Source organism: Nycticebus coucang, chromosome 10 (assembly GCF_027406575.1).
Source record: "Nycticebus coucang isolate mNycCou1 chromosome 10, mNycCou1.pri, whole genome shotgun sequence".
In the NCBI taxonomy this organism is placed as follows: Eukaryota; Metazoa; Chordata; class Mammalia; order Primates; family Lorisidae; genus Nycticebus; species Nycticebus coucang.
The window spans coordinates 81823425-81844399 of NC_069789.1; the positions used below are offsets into that span (position 1 = coordinate 81823425).

Here is a 20975-nt window from a genome sequence, read left to right on the forward strand (position 1 = left end):
CACTATGTTGCCCTCAGTAGAGTGCTGTGGCATCACAGCTCACAGCAACCTCAGACTCTTGGGCTTAAGTGATTCTTTTGTCTCAACCTTCCCAAGTACCTGGGACTATACCCTCCCGCCACAACACCCAGCTGTGTTGTTGTTGTTGTTGCAATTGTCATTGTTGTTTAGCTGGCCTGGGCTGGGTTTGAACCCACCAGCCTGGGTGTATGTGGCCAGTGCTCTACCCACTGAACTACAGATGCTACCTTAGAGAAAGTCTTGAGTAATGATTGTTAAGTTACAGTAATTATAATTGTTAAGAATCAGTAATGATTCTTAAAGTTACAAAGGAGAGTAGCGTGTTTTGAACCCAATCCTAGAGAAGTGGTTGATAGTTGAGAGTCCTGGAAGAGTCACAACAAATAGCAATAGGCCAAAAGGAAGGGAGCTTCCATGATGCACTACCATTCTAAAGGTTATGGTAAGGAATCATCTGGGAGCATTATGGCTATATTTTTCCTTTTCTTATTTATTTAAGAGTCTGGATCTTTAAACTTTCTATATTATGGCCAGGTGCGGTGGCTCACGTTTGTAATCTGGGAGGCGGGTGGATTGCCTAAGCTCACAGGTTTGAGGCCAACCTGAACCAGAGCGAGACCTCATCCCTAAAAATTGCCGGGCATTGTGGCAGATGCCTGTAGTTCCATCCACATGGGAGGCTGAAACCAGATCACTTGAGCCCAAGAATTTAAGGTTTTTGTGAGCTATGATGCCATGGCACTCTACCAAGGGCAACAAAGTGAGACTCTGTGTCAAAATAATAAATAAATAAACTTTCTATATTATTTTGCATTCGTTTATGTTCCTTATAGGTTTATTATATATTTGGAAACAAAAAGGATAGAGAGGTATAGTGTAAGCATTGCTCATTTTTATGCTTTTGTAGTTTGGATTTTAAGCATGATTGAGTTTTCTTGTATTTTAACTGTTATGTTATTTTGTTTATTTTTAATTCCAACTGGGTATTTTTTGTTTTACCCTAATGTATAATCTATAAAGATTTCAAGCATGTGACCAATTTTAATTTATTAGTTAATTTAATAGTTTTTGCTGCAGTTTGTAACAACTTTGTATTTATTAAATTTGAACATTTCCTTTAAGCTAAAAGACAAAGGAAAAGCATAAATAATCATGACAAATAACCCTCTTCTGGTGTGGTCATTTGAAATGAAACAACCAAAAAATTTAATCAGTTTAAATCTAGAAAAATTAGCTGATATAAGTTGTAAACCAGATGAGTAAAAGCTTTCGCTTATTCATTCTTGACATTCAATTCCATTTATTCTTTGTAATATATTTTAAAACAAAATGTCTGTAAAGACCTAGGGTTTTGGTTCCTATATCTTAGTCTGAGGTTACTCAGAAAATAATGTTTGGAGTCACACTTATGCTTTAATAAGAATTTCATTTTAACACACAAAGAGGAATAACAGAGATAAAGATTTCTTACTGATATGCAAGATGATGTGTTTAATTAAAGCATCATAGTTATAATAGTAAGTATATTACAATGATTAAAAACTGAATAGGCTTTATATTAGTGAGTCATAATCATTCCAAGTAAATATACTCATTGATTGAACTTTTTTTGAGTGCCAAGTACTAGGCATACAAAGATGAATAAGATAGAATAACTTATTTGGGGGTCCCTGAATACTACAGTTGGATTAGAGTAATTTAATAGAGTAAAATAATTGTCTTATTTGTTTGTTTCACTCAGTTCTTTAAACCTATTCTTTACCTGTTCTTTAAACATACCAAAGTACTTAGACAACCAATTCGTAGTTGAAGAAAATTCTTAATGTCTTTTTTAAAGACTATTCTTTTTCCACTACTCTTGGAAGACAGAAAAGATAATAGAATTAGAGGACAGCCTTGTTGGCCTCTTATCTTTCTATTCCCTTCTTACCAATCAATTCTGTGATTGGAGTCATGGTTCTTATGTTCATATTCCTGCTCTAATTGATTACTAGGTGGACATGCCCTAAATTGAAACATCAAAAATCTCAATATTTCAGATTAAACAGTAGAACACTTCAGCCCACTACATCTGAACACAAAAGCCCCAAATTAGACATGGTGATCTAAGGAACACAGCAAACGAGAAATGAATTGGTAGGTGTAGCCTATCATGCTTACAGTTGTAAAGAGCTGTTTATAAATAACCATGATTTTATTTGGTTTCGTGAGTTTTTCTTGGGAACAGCTAAGTAATAATTAAATTACTGATAAGATTATAAGCACATAAATGGTATTCAAATTGAGAGAGCACAAATGAATTTTTTTATTTTTTTGAGACAGAGTCTCAGGCTGTCACCCTCCATAGAGTGCATGGCGTGATAGCTCACAGCAACCTCAAACTCATGGGCTTAAGCGATTCTCTTGCCTCAGCCTCCCAAGAAGCTGGGACTGCAGGCCCCCGCCACAACACCTGGCAATTTTTTTGTTATACTTGTCATTGTTGTTTTTTAGCTGGCCCAGGCTGGGTTCAAACCCGCCAACTTCAGTGTATGTGGCTGGCGCCATAATCACTGTGGTACAGGTGCAAAGCCACACTAATTAAATTTTATAGTAACTTTTTCTTAATATAAAAATAATACCTATATATTTTAGGATTTTTTTATTTTATTTTTTTTTGGCCGGGGCTGGGTTTGAACCCACCACCTTTGGTATATGGGGCCAGCGCCCTATTCCTTGGGCCACAGGAGCTGCCCTATTTTAGGAATTTTTACAAAACAGAAATTAATATAAAGAAAAAACTGTGGCAGTGCCCGTAGCTCAGTGGGTAGGGCACCGGCCACATACACCGAGTCCGGTGGGTTCAAATCCAGCCTGGGCCAGCTCAACAACAATGACAACTGCAGCAACAACAAAAAAAAATAGCCAGGCATTGTGGTGGGCACCTATTGTCCCAGCTACTTGGGAAGTTGAGGCAAGAGAATCGCTTAAGCCCAAGTTGGAGGTTGCTGTGAGCTGTGATGCCACTGCACTCTAACAAGTGTGACATAGTAAGACTGTATCTCAAAAGAAAAGAAAAAACTGTAAGGCATCTGTAATCTTATCCTCAAAATAATCCCTGTTATCATTCTGATGTTTTCCTTATCCATTTTCTATAGACAGGTATGGAGGGAGGGTAATTAGTGGGTCCACACCTATAGTGCATCATAGAAGGGTACAGGTGAAATTTAGTAAATGTAGAATATAAAAGTCTGAACTCAGTAATTAAGAAAATGCCATGAAGGCTGTGTTAACCAGTTCCATGAAAATATTTCAAACTGAATATAAAACCAGCACATTGTACCTCACGATTGCATTATTGTACACAGCTATGATTTAATTAAAAAAAAAAAAAAAGAATACACTTACTGTGCTTTGCACATCTTTTGAAAATAATTTAATTAAAAAAAAAAATTTATGGGGCGGTGCCTGTGGCTCAGTCGGTAGGGTGCCGGCCCCATATACCGAGGGTGGCAGGTTCAAACCCAGCCCCGGCCAAACTGCAACCAAAAAATAGCCGGGCGTTGTGGCGGGCGCCTGTAGTCCCAGCTACTCGGGAGGCTGAGGCAAGAGAATCACTTAAGCCCAGGAGTTGGAGGTTACCGTGAGCTATATGAGGCCACGGCACTCTACCGAGGGCCATAAAGTGAGACTCTGTCTCTACAAAAAAAAAAAAAATATATGGAGCCAGACATGGTGGCCCCCAACTACTCCCATGGAGTAGTTCCAACTACTCAGGAGGTTAGAGTGGGAGGACTACTTGAGCCCAGGAGTTCAAGGCCAGCTTCAGCAATATAACAAAACCTTACCTGTTACAAATAATTTATTTCTTAATTTTTGAAAAACAAAAATGGGATGGTACTATACATAATTTTATAACCTACTTTACCATGAATATCTTCTGGTATCCTTATATACTCTTTTTTAACATAATTTCTGATAGTTACCTAGTATAATGTAATATACATATGGTGTAATATACTTGTAGCCATCCCATGGCTTAGATTTATAAGTTGTTTCTATTTTGTAATGTGTAAGCTGAATTGTGAACTTCATGAAGGCAAAGACTGTAATTTGGCTTATCACTGTGCCCCTGGTATGTCGCGGGCTCTCAGAAAGCAGGTTTTTAAATGAATTCTCCTACTTTGTCATATCTCTGTCCATGCAACTTAAGATGGCTGGAGAAACATACATACCTTAAATTTCTAACTCCTAATCTCAAGTGGGTCCTCAGTGCTGCCCGGCAGTCATGCTACCTTTCCCTACTCTGTTTACTCTCCTGCTCTATTAGAAGATACATGCAGTCTCTTTTCAAAATTCAAACATCTCCTCCTTCCTGATTATTCTTTGCTAATGACTTTCCTTCCCTTTTAACTAAGGAAACAGGAGTCATACCTACCTACCTCTGTCTGTGTTTTTAAGTTCACCTTCCCTCCTATCAGTATGTATGAACTGTCTATGCTCCTAGTTAAAGGAAGCAACTCTGCTATGTACAATATCCCATTCTACTCAAAGGTCTTACCGCATATATCGTCCTTGTTTGGCATTATCAGTTTTCACTCTGGTTTGTATAGGTGCCATGAGAAAATAAATATGCTGTTATCGTCCATGCCACAGTGACTGATTAGTCCTCTCTAACAACTGTGCCTCAGCATCCTCTGCTCTTTCATCAGTTCATCTGGTTATGGTGCTCGCCAAAAGAGGAACACATGCCATGTTTTGAACTGCAGCCTCTCATAAAAGTTCACAGTAAATGTCCTTAGCAGTAAGTAGGATCAACTCTACACCAATAGTGAAGGCCTTATCAGCTTAGCAATGCAGCAAACCACTAAGAATGTGCTCTCATTGGAGTCACATTTGATGAAGTGGTGGCCTTCAGAAATGGCTTCTGTTCTTCATGTTTATGTTTTTTTCTTTTGAAAAACTCCAAAGGCTTTTCTTTTAATGCAAGTGCTTGTTCTTGTGCTAAAGCAGTTTTGAAGGTTTTATGGCTTCACTGGATAGCCAGTAGCTAAAATAATACAAAGTGGGCTTGGAGAATGTGAATCACCTGTTGCAAGAAACCTGTCGTTTAAGTAGGTTCTTGGTATTTTCTTTTAAATACAGCTTTTTTTTTGGCAGTCTTAGAGTCTTCTGCTGTCTCATCATTGGGTCTTTCCCCTTTCCCCTTTTCCACTGGAGCAGCTCTCCAGTAATGTTTGTTTTTTACTCATTTTTGTTACAGCTAGTTTGTGGGCTTACCCAAACTGTGACTGAGACAAGTGCACATACAGAAAAGAGGCAAGGATGGAAGTGATAAATAAAATAATGGGCGGGCCACATGTGGACTAAATAAGTGTTGGATTATGACTTGAGGCCTGCCACCAACCAGGTGCAGCTGTACAATTGAAGTACATCAACTCACTTGCCACTATAAAGCCTACCACCAGAGTCAGCTTAATTGTCACTTGCCACTCACTGGTAAGGTTTTGATATGAGTCTGTAAACACTTGATTTATTATGGTCTCAGTGCAGTCCAACCTCTCTGCTAACGATAATCTGTGTTTGCAGCTGCTCCCCGGTGCTAGCATCGCCACCTCAGCTCCACCTCCCACAGATACCTGGTTATCCTGTGACTCTACTACAGCTGTTACAGTGTACAAGCTATCATTCTAACATTCTTGAAGATAAGCTTGTCAGAATTTACTATGAGGCTCAAGGAACTAATTTCTTCTTCTCTTGGTCTGATAAACCTGTGGAATTTTGGTATATCAGATATATTTTCTATTGTTTTTCAATAGCAAATTTTCATACGTAGATTTCTAAAATGAATTTTTTTTCTTTTGTAGGATAATGAAGGTCAAACAGCTCTACATTATGGTAAGATGTTTCTAAATTATTAAATACAGTGTTTGAATATTTTCTTGATTAGCTTAGATCCGCTTTGTCTGTCCATCCCTCTATAGTGCTTAGAAAAGTACCTGGCAGGGCGGCGCCTGTGGCTCAAAGGGGTAGGGCGCCAGTCCCATATGCCGAAGGTGGTGGGTTCAAACCCAGCCCCGGCCAAAAAAAAAAAAAAAAAAGAAAGAAAAGTACCCGGCAGCTGGCAGACACATGATAACTTCTTGTTTACAAAATAGATTAATTACCTAGAAAGTTGGGAATACATAAAATACTTATGGTCACATTCATAGTAAATTATGCATTTTTATATTATCAACAGAAATGGAGACTTCTCCATCTTCCCCTTGAAAATTCATTATTCCTTCTTGGTATCGTCAGTAACAAGATGCCAATCATTGTTACTATAGAATCAAGCATCTCATCTACAAAACTACTTTCTTGATGTAATTGAAGTAAAGGAAAATAAACTTGATTTTTTTTAATTAAATAATAAAGAGGTAGATCATGTGTACATTAATGCATTTATGGGATACAATGTGCTGATTTCATATACAGTTTAGAATGCTTACATCGTACTGGTTAATATTTCTCTCACCTCATTTACTTACGAATGTTAAGACATTTATACTCTATACTTAATAGATCTGCCATGTACCCTTGCAATATGCACCATAGATGTGATCCCACCATTCACCCTCCCTCCATCTGACTTTTCCCTTTCCCCTTCCCCTCCAAGGCCCCCCTCCTTCATCTTGGGCCATAGTTGTGATCTGTTTTTCATAAGTGTGAGTGATTGTAAATTGTTTTCATAATAGTACTGAGTACATTGGATACTTTTTCTTCCATTCTTGAGATACTTTACTAAGTAGGATATGTTCCAGCTCCATCCATGTAAACATAAAAGAGGTAAAGTCTCCATCTTTTTTAAGGCTGCATAATATTCTATGGTGTACCTATACCACAATTTATAAATCTATTCATGGGTAGATGGGCACTTAGGCTTCTTTCATGACTTAGCTAATATGAATTGAGCTGCAATGAATAATCCGGTGCAAATATCTTTGTCATAAAGTGATTTTTTGGTCTTTTGGATATATACTCCTACTAGAGGAATTGCAGGATGGAACGGCAGGTCTACTACGTTTAGATCCCTGAGTGTTCTCCATAATTCTTTCCAAAAGGGATATATTAGCTTGCATTACCACCAGTAGTACAGACAAACTTGAGTTTTAAACTCACTTTCCCTAGTAAATTATTAGCTTAGGTAATCTTTATTTAAGTAATCTAGAAAATAAGGGAAGATAGGGCAGCGCCTGTGGCTCAGTGAGTAGGGCTCCAGCCCCATATACCGAGAGTGGCAGGTTCGAACCTGGCCCCAGCCAAACTGCAACAAAAACATAGCCAGGCATTCTGGTGGGCACCTGTAGTCCCAGCTACTCGGGAGGCTGAGGCAAGAGAATCGCCTACGCCCAAGAGCTGGAGGTTGCTGTGAGCTGTGATGTCACAGCACTCTACCAAGGGCAACAAAGTGAGACCCTGTCTCTAAAAAAAAAAAGAAAGAAAATAAAGGAAGATAATTTGTAAAACAGAAATAATAATATGGCTCTTAGAGAGCTATATAATAAATTTGGTGAAAGAAAAAGATATTAAAATGTTTTATAAACTCTAAAGTACTAGTAAATAAAATTCAAATTTCCTGTTTTGCCAGTTTGGGCAGTCCTAAACTGCCATTTAGTAACAGGTGGCTCACACTTTTGTCCATTGATTAGTACTTCCTTGGATATTGGGCATCCTGCTGAGTTATCCAGAAGTCTAAACTATTGGACTAGATATTATGCTATCTATATATTATATATTAGCCTAATAATGAAGATTGAAATGTCTGTCACCATATGCCTGCCCCAACTCACAAGTTTAGCTAGTATGACCTGGGTACCAAAATCAGCAGGAAAAAGGAAAATTTTGAGTCAGTCTCACTTTTGAATGTAGATGCAAAAATCCTAAATAAAATATAACCAAATGAAACCTATCAATATTTTTTAAAGAAAGATATCTCATGACCAAGTCAGGTTTATCCTAGGAATACAAGGATGATTTAACATTGAAAATTTTATTATTATAATTTTCCATATTAGCAAATTAAGTGAAAAACCATATGGTTGAATCAAATGCAGAAAAAGCATCTGAGAACATTCATTTAAGAAGCAGTATAGAGATGTGATTAACATCTTGTGCTTTTAAGCCAGACTTCTGGTTCTAGAATTTGGCTTCAAATTCTAATTCTGCTACTAATCTTGAACAAATTATTTAATGTACTCTCCCTCAGTTTACTCATGATAAAATAGTAATAATAACTTCAGAGATTAGGAGAATATAATGAGTTAATCCAAGTAAAGTTCTTAGAACTGTATCAGGTATCTAGTATGTGCTCAGTAAATATTAGTTAACTTTTTTATGATAAAATCTCTTAAACTAGGGATGGAAGGAAACGTCTGTGGCCTGAAAACCCTTTATATATTGAAAACCCAGGGCGGCGCCTGGGTTCAATATGTGCTCAATAAATATTAGTTAACTTTTTTATGATAAAATCTCTTAAACTAGGGATGGAAGGAAACGTTTGTGGCCTGAAAACCCTTTATATATTGAAAACCCAGGGCAGCGCCTGTGGCTCAGTGAGTAGGGCGCCAGCCCCATATACCAAGGGTGGTGGGTTCAAACCTGGCCCCGGCAAAACTGTGGCAAAAAATAGCCGGGCGTTATGGCAGGCACCTGTAGTCCCAGCTACTCGGGAGGCTGAGGCAAGAGAATTGCCTAAGCCTAGGAGTTGGAGGTTGCTGTGAGCTGTGTGAGGCCGTGGCACTCTACCGAGGGCGATAAAGTGAGATTCTGTCTCTACAAAAAAAAAAAAAAGAAAGAAAGAAAACCCAGAACAGATATTATTATGAAAGATGGAATATTTGAAGCATTTCCTTAAAAATCAGAAGCAAAAAAAGATGTATACCATAATATTTCTTATTAATGTTATATTGGAATTCTAGACTACACAAAATGAGAAACAAAAGAAACAAAAGATACATGAGAGAGATGAAAAGCAGCAAAATCATCATCATTCTCAAACAGTATAATTAAGAGACTCTCCAGTCACATTATTAAATCTAATAATACAATTTAGCAAACATGCTGAGTGCATCAGTTTTTAAAATTTCATTCTGAAACATTAATATAAAAAGATAGAAAATAAAAAAAAATTTTAAATAGTATTTGCAAAAATAGCAACTAAATCCTAGGACTCAAACTTATAAAAGGTATTTTAAACTTTCATAGAAATATACTGTTTTTTAAGGACATTTATTAAAGACATAAATAGAAGTGGAAATAGTCCATGTTCATAAATGGGAAAACTTGATACCATAAGGATCATTTCTTCCCAAAATACAAATTCAGAGAATTTTGTTAATCCCAGCAGGGGCTCGGCACCCGTAGCGCAGCCCTCCACATATACTGAGGCTGGAGGGTTCGAACTCAGCCAGGGCCAGCTAAACAACAATGACAGCTGCAACAAAAAATAGCTGGGTGATGTGACAGGCGCCTGTAGTCCCAGCTACTTGGGAGGCTGAGGCAAAAGAATTGCTTAAGCCTAAGAGTTTGAGGTTGCTATGAGCTGTGACACCACAGCACTCTACCAAGGGCAACGAAGTAAGACTCTTGTCTCAAAAAAAAAAGAATCCCAGCAGGTATTTTGTGGAATTTAACAAGGTTGTCCTAAAATTCATATGGAAGAAAAAAGAGCTAAGAATGCCATCCTAAGGCAATTAGAAAAAAAACAAGAGAGACTTTTTTCCCCCAAATATTAAGATATTATTTTAAACCTATAACAATGAATACAGACTAATTTCCAACATGACAGTGTAAGAAACTACACTGATTTGCTCCTCTATGAAACAGATGAAAAAATATTTTTTTAAATATAGACATTTAGGCCAAGTGCAGTGGCTTATGCCTGTAATCCCAGCACTTTCGGAGCCCTTGGGAGTCCAGTTCCCAAAGCAAACTTGTTTTTGAGAACAGGAGGATTACTTGAAGCCAGGAATTTGAGACCAGCCTGGGCAATATACAGTGGGACCTCTGGGTGGTGCCTATGGCTCAGTGGGTAGGGCGCCAGCCCCATATACCACAGGTGGTGGGTTCAAACCCAGCCCCAGCCAAACTGCAACAAAAAAATAGCCAAGTGTTGTGGCAGGCACCTGTAGTCCCACCTACTCGGGAGGCTGAGGCAAGAGAATCACCTAAGCCCAGGAGTTGGAGGCTGCTGTGAGCTGTGTAATGCCATGGCACTCTACCAAGGATGATAAAGTGAGACTCTGTCGCTACAAAAAAAAAAAAAAGAAAGAAAAAAAAGAGTGGGACCTCTGTCTCTACCAAAAAAAATTCACCAGGCATGTTGGTGTGCACCTGTGGCCGGAGGCTGCAGCAGGAGGACTGCTTGAGCCCAGGAGTTTGAGGCTCCAGTGAGCTATGATCATGCCACTGAACTCCAGCCTGGGCAACAGAGCAATACTCTGTCTCTAAAATACAGACATTTAAATCTTCTGAAAAATAATACTGAGGACAAACAGCAAATGAAGAAACATCTATTTAGGAAAATCTATACAAATTTGGTAAGAAGGCAAGTGTTTGTGATATTTAAACCAAGATTACTCCCTTCTTGCCCCAGCCCAGCTCAGTGCTGTGGAGATACCTCTCCAGAATGCTTGCAGTCAAGAACACGGGGTTCCCCTCTACTCCCGTCTCCTACCCAAAGGGTTTTCTTCCTGGGAGTAGCAGGATAAACATTTTTTCATCCTGCCTCTAGCTATCTTTTGCTGAGGCTGTCCTGGGAAAATGCAATCAAGGAATAAGGGCTCCCTTGTTCTGCCCAGCTCCTCATCATGAAATGAAGGCTCTATCTTGGGTGTAGTCCACTGAGAAGGGGGGGGGGCTGATCACCTTTGCACTGGCTTGTGAGGTGATGGTTTCATGCCAGGAGAGGCGAGCTAAGAGGATATCGGACTGCTGCTTTGCCCCCACCAAGCATTCAGTTCCTAGAATATGGGGGTATATCACTCTGAGAGAAGCTTGCTGTTGTCTGTACTCCCAGTTCAGAGATTATGCCTCTGGGGAGAAGCAGGCAAAAGATCAGATAGTTCCTACTCTCTTCCCGAAGGAATTGATTCCATTTGCAATGGAGCCTGGAGAAGTTCAAGACTAAGAGTAAAGAATAAGATAGCCGGGAGAAGTCTTCCTGGGTCGAACAAATATCAAACACTGACCTTAGAAACTGTTCCTTCCAAGAAGGAATAATTTGATTGAATTAGTTTGTAGAGTGATTTGCACCCCCATTGGCAGTTTTTTCTTTGAATACTTTGAATTTGTTATTCTATCTTCTGACCTTGAATATCTCTTAATAGATATAGAAAGAATATTTAGCAAACCTATCATTCAGAAATAAAGGTGAAATAAAGTCTTACACAGACAAGCAAAACTTGGAGAGAATTTGTTGCTGACAGATCTACCTTATAAGAATACTAAAGGGACTTGGCGCCTGTAGCTCAGCAGCTAGGGTGCCAGCCACATACACCAGAGCTAGCGGGTTAGAACCCAGCGCCAGGCCTGCCAAACAACAATGACAACTACAACCAAAAAATAGCCAAGCAGCTCGGTGCCTGTAGCTCAGCGGCTAGGGTGCCAGCCACATACACCAGAGCTGGCAGGTTCGAATCCAGCCCAGGCCTGCCAAACAACAGTGACAACTACGATTAAAAAATAGCCAGGTGTTGTGGCGGGCGCCTGTAGTCCCAGCTACTTGGGAGGCTAAGGCAAGAGAATCCCATAAGCCCAAGAGTTTGAGGTTGCTGTGAACTGTGAAGTCACAGCACTCTACCAAGGGCAACGTAATAAGACTCTGTCTCAAAAAAAAAAAAAGTAGCCAGGCGTTGTGGCAGACACCTGTAGTCCCAGCTACTTGGGAGGCTAAGGCAAGAGAATCCCTTAAGCCCAAGAGTTAGAAGTTGCTGTGAACTATGATTCCATGGTACTCTACTGAGGGTGACATAGTAAGACTGTCTCAAAAAAAAAAAAAAAAGAATACCAAAGGGCTAGGTCCCATGGCTCACCCTGTAATCCTAACACTCTGGGAGGCTGAGGCGGAGGCAGGTGGATAGCTTGAGCTCACAAGTTCGAGACTAGCCTGAGCAAAAGTGCAACCCCGCCTCTACTAAAATAGAAAAAGTGAGGCAAGAGAATTGCTTGAGCCCAAGAGTTGGCGGTTGCTATGTGAGCTATGATGCCATGGCACTCTACCCAGGGCAACAGCTTCAGAATCTGTCTCAAAAAATAAATAAACAACAAATAAATAAAATGTAAAAAAAAAAAAAAAAAAATACTAAAGGATGTTATTTAGACTGAAAACATGTGAACTCAAATGGTAATTTGAATCCACAGAAAAAACAAAGAGCACTAATAAAGATAATTATGTAATTATAGAAGACAGTACAGGCCAAGCATAATGGTTTATGCACATAATCCCAGCCCTTTGAAAGCCAATGCAGGAAAATTGCTTGAGGCTAGGTGTTTGAGATCAGCTTGGGGAACACAGCAAGACCCGGTCTCCACAAAATAAATAAATTTTTTTTTAAAACAGCCGGGTGTGGTGGTGTGTGCCTGTAGTCCTAGCTACTTAGGAAGATTATTTGAGCCCAAGAGGTGGAGGTAAGCTATGATCACACTATTGTACTCCAACCTGGGCGACAGAGTGAGAGCTTGTCTTAAAAAAACAAACAAAAAAAGTATAATGCATTATTTTTCTCTTTTCTTACCTGATTTTAAAAATAATATTCAAAGTGATATGTATAAATTATTGTTAGGACTGAATATGTAGAAGTGAATATATTTGTCAATAACAGCACACAGGAGATGGGTGGGAGCAAAGCTATAGGAAATGACTACTAATGGTGAAGTGATAACAATGATAATCATGTTTTAATGTTATCATTAAAAAAATCAACAAATATCATTATCATCACTACTTCCAAAGGAGGGAAAATGGAAAAGAGCTACAAAAGAGTAATGTTTCTATATGGCAGTGACCTATTTGAAGCTGATTATGATCAAGATAATACATATGATAAACACTAAAGCAACCACTAAAGAAAAAAATGAAAAATCATTAAATAAAATACTTAGCATTCTACATTAGCAATGTCGCATTCTACATTGCTAATGTAGAATGCTACATTTAATGCAAAAGAAAGCAGTAAATGAGAAATAGAAGGATAAAAAACATAATGCATATAGAAAACAAAACAGAAAATGGCAGATATAAATTCAGCTATATCAATAATAACATTAAATGTTAATGGATTAAACAATCCAATCAGAAGGCAAACATAGTTATTATCCTATTACTCTATGCTGTCTCTGAAACCCTTTTAGATTCAAAGATATGAAGAAATTAAAAGGATAGACCAGGCACGGTAGCTCACACCTGTAATCCTAGCACTCTGAGTCTGTCTCCAAACACAGTTGGTGATGATACTGCCAAGGCAGCTGTGACTGGAAGTGTGTGAGGATTACAGTGAAACTGACTATTCAGAACAGATTGAAGTGGTACTATCTGCCTCTGCCCTGATCATCAGAGTCCTCAAGGAACCACCAAGAGAAAGAAAGAAAGAAACAGAAAAACTTTAAACACAATGGAAATATCAAAATATTAAGGTTGTCAACATTGCCAAACAGCACCAATCTTTAGCCAGAGAACTCTCTGGAACCATTAAAGAGATCCTGGGGACTCCCTACTCCATGGGCAGCAATGTTGATGGCCACCACCCTTATGACATTACAGATGACGTGAACACTGGTGCACATTTTACTTTTGTAAAAAGTACAATGGAAAATATTTGGACCAGGCATCAGGGCTCAACGCCTGTAATCCTACGACTCTGGGAGGCTGAGGCAGATGGATTGCTTGAGCTCATGAGTTCGAGACCAACCTAAGCAAAAGCCAGATCTCGTCTCTAATAAAAGTAGAAAAACTGAGGGAAGAGGATTGCTTGAGCCCAAGAGTTGGAGGTTGCTGTGAGCTGTGGCACCATGGCACTCTACCCAGGGTGACAGCTTGAGACTCTGTCTCAAAAAAAAAAAAAAAATTTTTTTTTTTCTATAAAGGATCATTTGACACACACATACAAACAACCAATAATGTTAGTTTCCTTTCTCCTCAGGGAAAGAGGAGCTGTGGGACTTGGATATAGGAATAAGATAAAAACTTTTTTTTGATAAACCCAGTCATAATTTCTTTATTGGGAGCCATATGCATATATTACCTGTTCACAATTAAATTATTTTAAATCTGGATACGTGTATCATATTAGTACTATGAATGTGACTTATCTTCTTAATTATAGTTCATTCATTCAACATTTATTAAATATCTACTATTTGCTGGATAAAATATATCTTTCTTTTTAAGATAAGAGATTTCCCCAGATTCCTTCACTTCTCACTCAGTAAAGAAGGACTGAATAACCATAGCAGTAAGTGTGTGAGCAAACATCATACCTAGGAAAACTCTGGGCTTGGGTTTCAGTGCCAACCCATCTTGAAAATCAACCCCTTGAAACAGAAGTAATAAGGACTCAAAACTGAGATCTTGCATGTAAGCCAGGACCTTCAAAAAGCTATACCCTTAGCTCAGTGCCTGTAGCTCAGCGGCTAAGGCGCCAGCCACATACACTGGAGCTGATGGGTTCGAATCTAGTCCGAGCCTGCCAAACAACAATGACAACTACAACCAAAAAATAGCCGGGCATTGTGGGGGCACCTGTAATCCCAGGTACTTGGGAGGCTGAGGCAAGAGAATCACGTAAGCCCCCTAAGAGTTGGAAGTTGCTGTGAGCTGTGACACCACAGCATTCTACCCAGGGCAACATAGTGAGACTGTATCTCAAAAAAAAAAGCTATACCCTCAATTTAAAAAGCCCCACCTCATACAAGGGGTTTGGGGCTCAAATTTGTACTCCAAATGCTTTCAAGAGTCCTCAAGTCACCAAATCAACAGAATGGGTGTGCTGGGTTACCCCCAGGGGACTTGGCAGAAGTCTATGCTAAATTTTTCTTCAAGGACACGTCTTCAACCTAGGTAGCACAGAATTTCTTCAGAATGAAGCTCTACAGAGAATAATCTCACAATCCAAAATTACAAAATACTCGTGAGTGAATTTCAGCAGCTGTAGTAACCTTCAGTATTAGACTTTGAGGAACTTGAGTAAAACTGTTAAATAAAATTGATGAGAAAATGTCTGTATTAAATCAAGGAATCAAAAACACAAGAATAAGCCATCCCCAAAAAAGAACAGGTATATTTGAAAGAGAATCAAATAGAACTTTAATAAATGAAAAAATGAGAGATATTTCATGATGGATAGGTTAAAGTAAAGAATTGGTACAAAGTAAAAAAAATTGGGAAACTGAAAGACAGTACTAAAGAAATTAACAAAAAGGTAACTCAAAAAAGATTAAAAGATGAGAAATGTGAAAGATATTAAGAATAAGGTGAGAAAGATCAACATTTTAAATTAGAGGAGTTTCAGAAAGAGAGATTAGAGGAGAATCAATATTTGAAGATAAGTTTGCTGGTAAGATCTATTTACTCATAACTTCCAGAACTGGTTAAATATTAGAACCTTCAGATTTAAGAATTGTGAAATCTGATTAGGAATAATCTGAGATATTTGTTGATAGGCTAATACACAGTAATAAGAATGAACCACAGCCAAGTACAACTTGTATGACTTTCACATACTGTTGACCTCAAAATGCCAGAGACAAAAGAGTACATAAGATATATTTCCCGTTTATGTAAAGGTTTAAAAAAAAGAGAAACTCATCTCTAGCATAGTAGACAGGGTAATGAGTACCTTGGAAGTAGATCAGTAACAACTGGAAGGGGTTAACAAGGCAAAGATGCTTCTGAGATTCTAATAATAATCTGATTCTTGATCTATGGATAAGTTTACCTTAAGAAAAAAAAAATTTTTTTTAAAGGACAGAGTCTTGCTCTGTTGCCTGAGTTAGAGCACAGTGGCATGATCATAGCTCCCAGCAACCTCAAATTCCTGGGCTGAAGCCATTCTCCTGGCTCAGCCTCCTGAGTAGCTGGGGCTGCAGGGATGCACCACTACACCAACTAATCTTTTTATTTTTCTAGAGACAGGGTCTCCCCATGTTGCCCAGGCTGGTCGCAAACTCCTGGACTCAAGCTGTCCTCCCACCATACCCTCCCCAAGTGCTAAGATTACAGGCATGAAATACTGGCCTCATCTTAAGAAAATTTATATGCATTTGACCCTTAAAACAGCACAGGTATTGAACTGCCTGGATGTACTTACTTATCCACAGATTATTTTCCATAATATTGGAAATTTTTTTTGGAGATTTGTGACAATTTGAAAAAACAGACAACTATATGGCCTAGAAATATCAAAAAATTTTAAAAAAAGATATGTCATGAAAGTATAAACTGTATGTAGAAACTATTTTATCATTTTGCTACCATTAAATACATACAAATCTATTACAAAAGTTAAAATTTATCTAAAGTTAGACACACACACAGCATACATGGCACAATTTTCAATTAAGAGAAATGTAAACATAAAGACAGTATTAAATCGAAACTGCATAAAATTAATTATAGTATGTATTGTACTACTGTAATAATTTGATACTCACCTTCGGTTGCTATTGCAGCGAACTTAAGTATTGCAACTATCTGCCTAAAACGCCATATGACACTAATCATCTCTGCATGAGCAATTCCTCTTTCTTGTTAAATTGAGTATTACAGTAAAACATGATCTCTTGCCGTTCTCTTGTGTTTTTCATAGTGTTTAGTGCAATACCGTAAACCTTGAATAACACCATGGGACACATGAAGTGCCACCAGTGATGCTAGAAGTGTTTCCAAGAAGTGGAGAAAAGTCATGATTTTATAAGAAAAAGTTGAATTACCTGATACATACTATAGATTGAGGTCTAGCATCTACAATTCCCCACCATTTCAGACAATCCATCCTGTAAACAGATGAAATAACTTTATGGTATCAATAAATACAGTACGGTACTGTAAATTTATTTTCTCTTCCTTATGATTTTCTTAACATTTTCTTTTCTGTAGCTTACTTTATTATAATAATACAGTATAAACTGTAACACACACAAAGTATCTTTTAATCAACTTCTTATGTTATCAGTAAGGCTTTCAGTGAAATGTAGGCTAGTGGTTAAGTTCGGGGGAAGTCACAAGTTACGTGCAGATTTTCTACTTCATGTGGGGTTAGCGCCCCTAATTGCTACATTGTTCAAGGGCTGATTTTGGTATTCTTCTGTATGAATTTTTTACACCTAATAAAAAGTTGACACACAAAAAAAGCCTGACCCTAGACAACAAAGGTCTGAGCTAGGTATTGCTTTCTTCTATTTGCAGATAAAAACTGAAGTCCAGAGAGATGATGTGACCTTGACAGGGTAACACAGTTGTAGGTAGCAGAGCCAAGACTGTTAAGCACATCTTCTGACTTCACATCTAATCCTCTTTTCAAAATTTTACAAATAGTTTTATTCCTGGAATCCTTTTAAAGCAGACATTATTTTGTGAGAATAATCTTTTATGGAAATAAAATTAAGGAAAATTCTTTATTATTGGTCACATTGATTAGGGAGTCAGGGATAATTTTCAAGACTGTACTGATCAGTATGCACATATCTCAATATATCTGTTCACCTATGTGCTTTTATGTTTTTATTTCAGTTCACTGTGAGTTTAGATATTAATAAAAATTATTCCTAATTCAAGATCTTGCCCAAAATTGATCTAGTAAAACATTTAACCTCTGACTGTATTAATCACTGCAGAAATAATAAATACCACATATAATTAAACAGTAAAATAATATTGTTAGAAGTTTGGGCATTACAGATATATAAAACTAAAATATTCTGACAACTCAGGAAGATTTTGCAAAAATTAATATTTTAGGGCAGCGCCTGTGGCTCAAAGGAGTAAGGTGCCGCCCCCATATGCCCGAGGTGGCAGGTTCATACCCAGTCCCTGGCAAAAACTGCCCAAAAAAAAAATTAATATTTTAAGTTTAATTAATAATCACATTTAGGATTTATTTTTGATTTAGATTTTTTTTTTACTATGTCCCCATACTTTTGCCAGTTTTTAAGGTAGCTAAAACAGAGTTTTGTATGTAATAATAAATTCCATTTATTAAGCACCTATTATATGCTTGGGAATCTGCTGGGCATATTCATTAGTCACTTAATATTATTTAACCCTTTTTATGTGGTAGGCACTCAGTAGCTATTTTTTGCTTTGATTTTATTTTAGGATCCTTGCCCTATTCTTGGAACTTTTATAAGACTGTTAAGTGTGGTTAAATCCAGTGAGTGTAGATATTGTTAGGGGTATCTTTGGGGGCTTAGCTATTATTTTTTATGAATTACGGTTGGACTTGACAGCTGTCCTTGTGTTGACAGCTCTTCTGATTATAGCAGTTGTCAAACTCCATCCTTAAGCAGGTTGTAAATCCTAGCTTCTTCCGATTAAAACTGGGCCACAGCCAATCACAGGTTAACTAAAGGGCGGTATTCTACTACTGTATTTCCTTACTAGTTTGTTCTAAATGGGCTTTGTGTGGCAGTATACTAACACCCTTATTTGCCTATTTTCTATTTATTTTGTTTCTTTCTTTTTTTTTTTTTTTTTTTTTTTTGACTCTTCCGATGTTGGTCCTTCGGTTATTTTGCGATTAAGCATGGTCTTTGCTGAAGAGTGTATTGATATAAATGTGGTCTTCCTTATAAATGGCCTGTTAGCCTTCCCCTCCTCTTCCTCCACTGGGAATACTAATATCATTGCATTTGTGTCTCCCAGGGGAAATCAAGGCTTTTCCTTGCACGTGCAGTCATGTGATTTCAGAGTGGGCAGGCTTTGTATCCTCATGAGCCCTCGGTCTTCCACGTAAAGCACCATCTGTTCTATTCCCTCCACACTGTTACAGGGCAGTGGGAGGAGGCATTAGTATGAAAATAAATAAAATAAAAAGAAAGAAATTTATCATCAAAACCCAGAGGATTAATGGAGTCAGAAGGCTCACTGCTCTGAATGAAAATTCATCTTCACCTGTGCCAGTGTCAGGGCTGCCTCTATGGCACTTGACAAATAGAGGTTCCCAGGGTACCATAAATTCAGAACTGTTCTAATCCCTATAGACTTGCTCAAGCTTTTCCAAGATGGGCTTACAACTGTTTTTGTATTTCCCAGAACGTTGTGAGCACCACTATATCCCCTCATTAATTTGGTAAAATGTTAGCATCCCTCTCATCCTTTCTCATCTTCTTTGCCTTTGTCTGTTTTGAGAGGGTGAGCAGCTTACACATTTCTGAAAGACAGCTCTACTTTGTGACTTATGCTTCACGGAAGATGCCAAAGGCAGAGAAATCAATTAACTAATGAATTTTTGAGCAAATACTCAATACTCAGCACTGTGCTAGAGGAAGAGGAGAATATAGAAAAGTATATACTGATGTAACTCCCTATCTAACTGGGGGTACAAAGCAGAATTTTTCCAACAGCTATTTGTTGGGCACCTATATGTAAAAGGCACCAACATAAACGTAATTGATGCCTATCAACAGTGACTCTCCGACAAGTACTACAAGTGCCCATAGCAGGGTAAGATTCACCTGTGTGGTTTGAAAGGACCCCTGTCCTTTAGTCTCTTCCTTTTTTCTCTTCTACTAGAACCTCCTGATTGCTTGTGCTCTCATGTAAGTCTTTCCTCATATAAGAGACATTTGTTAATAAAATACCTTTTATATGGATAGCATATGTCTTGCTCTGAAGTAATGAAAACTTCACATTACAGTTAGACTTGAGCTAAACTTTCATTCACATCTGTCAAGTTAGAGCATTGTTATCAGCCCCAGGTAGCCTTTTCTTCACTGGTTGGCTATCATCTTCTAAATACAGAACTTAAAAATTTAAGCTCCGTTCCTGGGTGGGTACCCATAGATTATACTATGCTTCGCTGCTGGAACAGTCATTTTGTCATATGGTATACATGAAATTAATGCCTCTTTGAGATGGCCATCTTTTGTATCTTTAGCCAAAGCACATCTACTTAGCCCTGATATTCTTAAACGTTGGGTTTTATATAAAGCTAAGTATGATCTGATAGATGATGGTTATTATCATATATTAAAGATATATACACTGTAAAGTTTATTCCACTGATGGTGCTGAAAGGTCCCAATTTAAAATATAACCAAGTGTTTCTCACAGAACATTGAAACCAACAGCTGTAGCATAAAGGTTAAATGATTATTCTTCAAAATATAAATATCACATAGCTAGTTCTGTGCAGGAAAGCGTCTTCTCACGGCTACATGATACTGGGCAGTGTGTCTTTAACTTTGTTCTGGAAGAGACCCTTTCATTTTAATCTAATTTGGTATTCAGTGATTCATGATAAAACCCTTAAGAAATTTAAGATTAAAATGTTATTAAAATCGGCTCGGTGCCCGTAGCACAGTGGTTATGGCACCAGCCACATACACCTAGGGTGACAGGTTCAAACCCAGCCCGGGCCATCTAAACAACTGCAAAAAAAAAAAAAAACATAGCTGGGCAATGTGGTAGGTGCCTGTAGTTCTAGCTACTTGGGAGGCTGAGGCAAAAGAATAGCTTAAGCCCAGGAGTTTGAGGTTGCTGTGAGCTGTGACGCCACAGCACTTTACAAAGGGCAACATAGTAAGACTCTGTCTCAAAAAAAAAGTTATTAAAATCTTTTTGGAAGGCAATTTTTAATTCTCAAGGAGATAATATAATTCTAAACACTTTTTCTTGAATCCTGGCCCTAGTAAAGATAATCCTGTTAGCCTTCTAAGAACTCCCATACCTGTGAAGGCTGAGGTATGGTTTTCCCAAATGATCTGATTAGCTCAGAAAA

The 20975-nt window shown here is 38.0% G+C and overlaps 1 protein-coding gene across 1 annotated transcript in view; it reads left to right on the top strand.

Annotated features, from left to right (window-relative positions):
- ACBD6 (acyl-CoA binding domain containing 6) overlaps positions 1-20975 on the top strand; it is a 253061-nt gene that overhangs the window by 219925 nt on the left and 12161 nt on the right. Inside the window, exon 7 of the mRNA XM_053607457.1 lies at positions 5868-5898. Coding sequence (XP_053463432.1) covers positions 5868-5898 — 31 coding nt within the window. The remainder of the gene's footprint in view (positions 1-5867; positions 5899-20975) is intronic.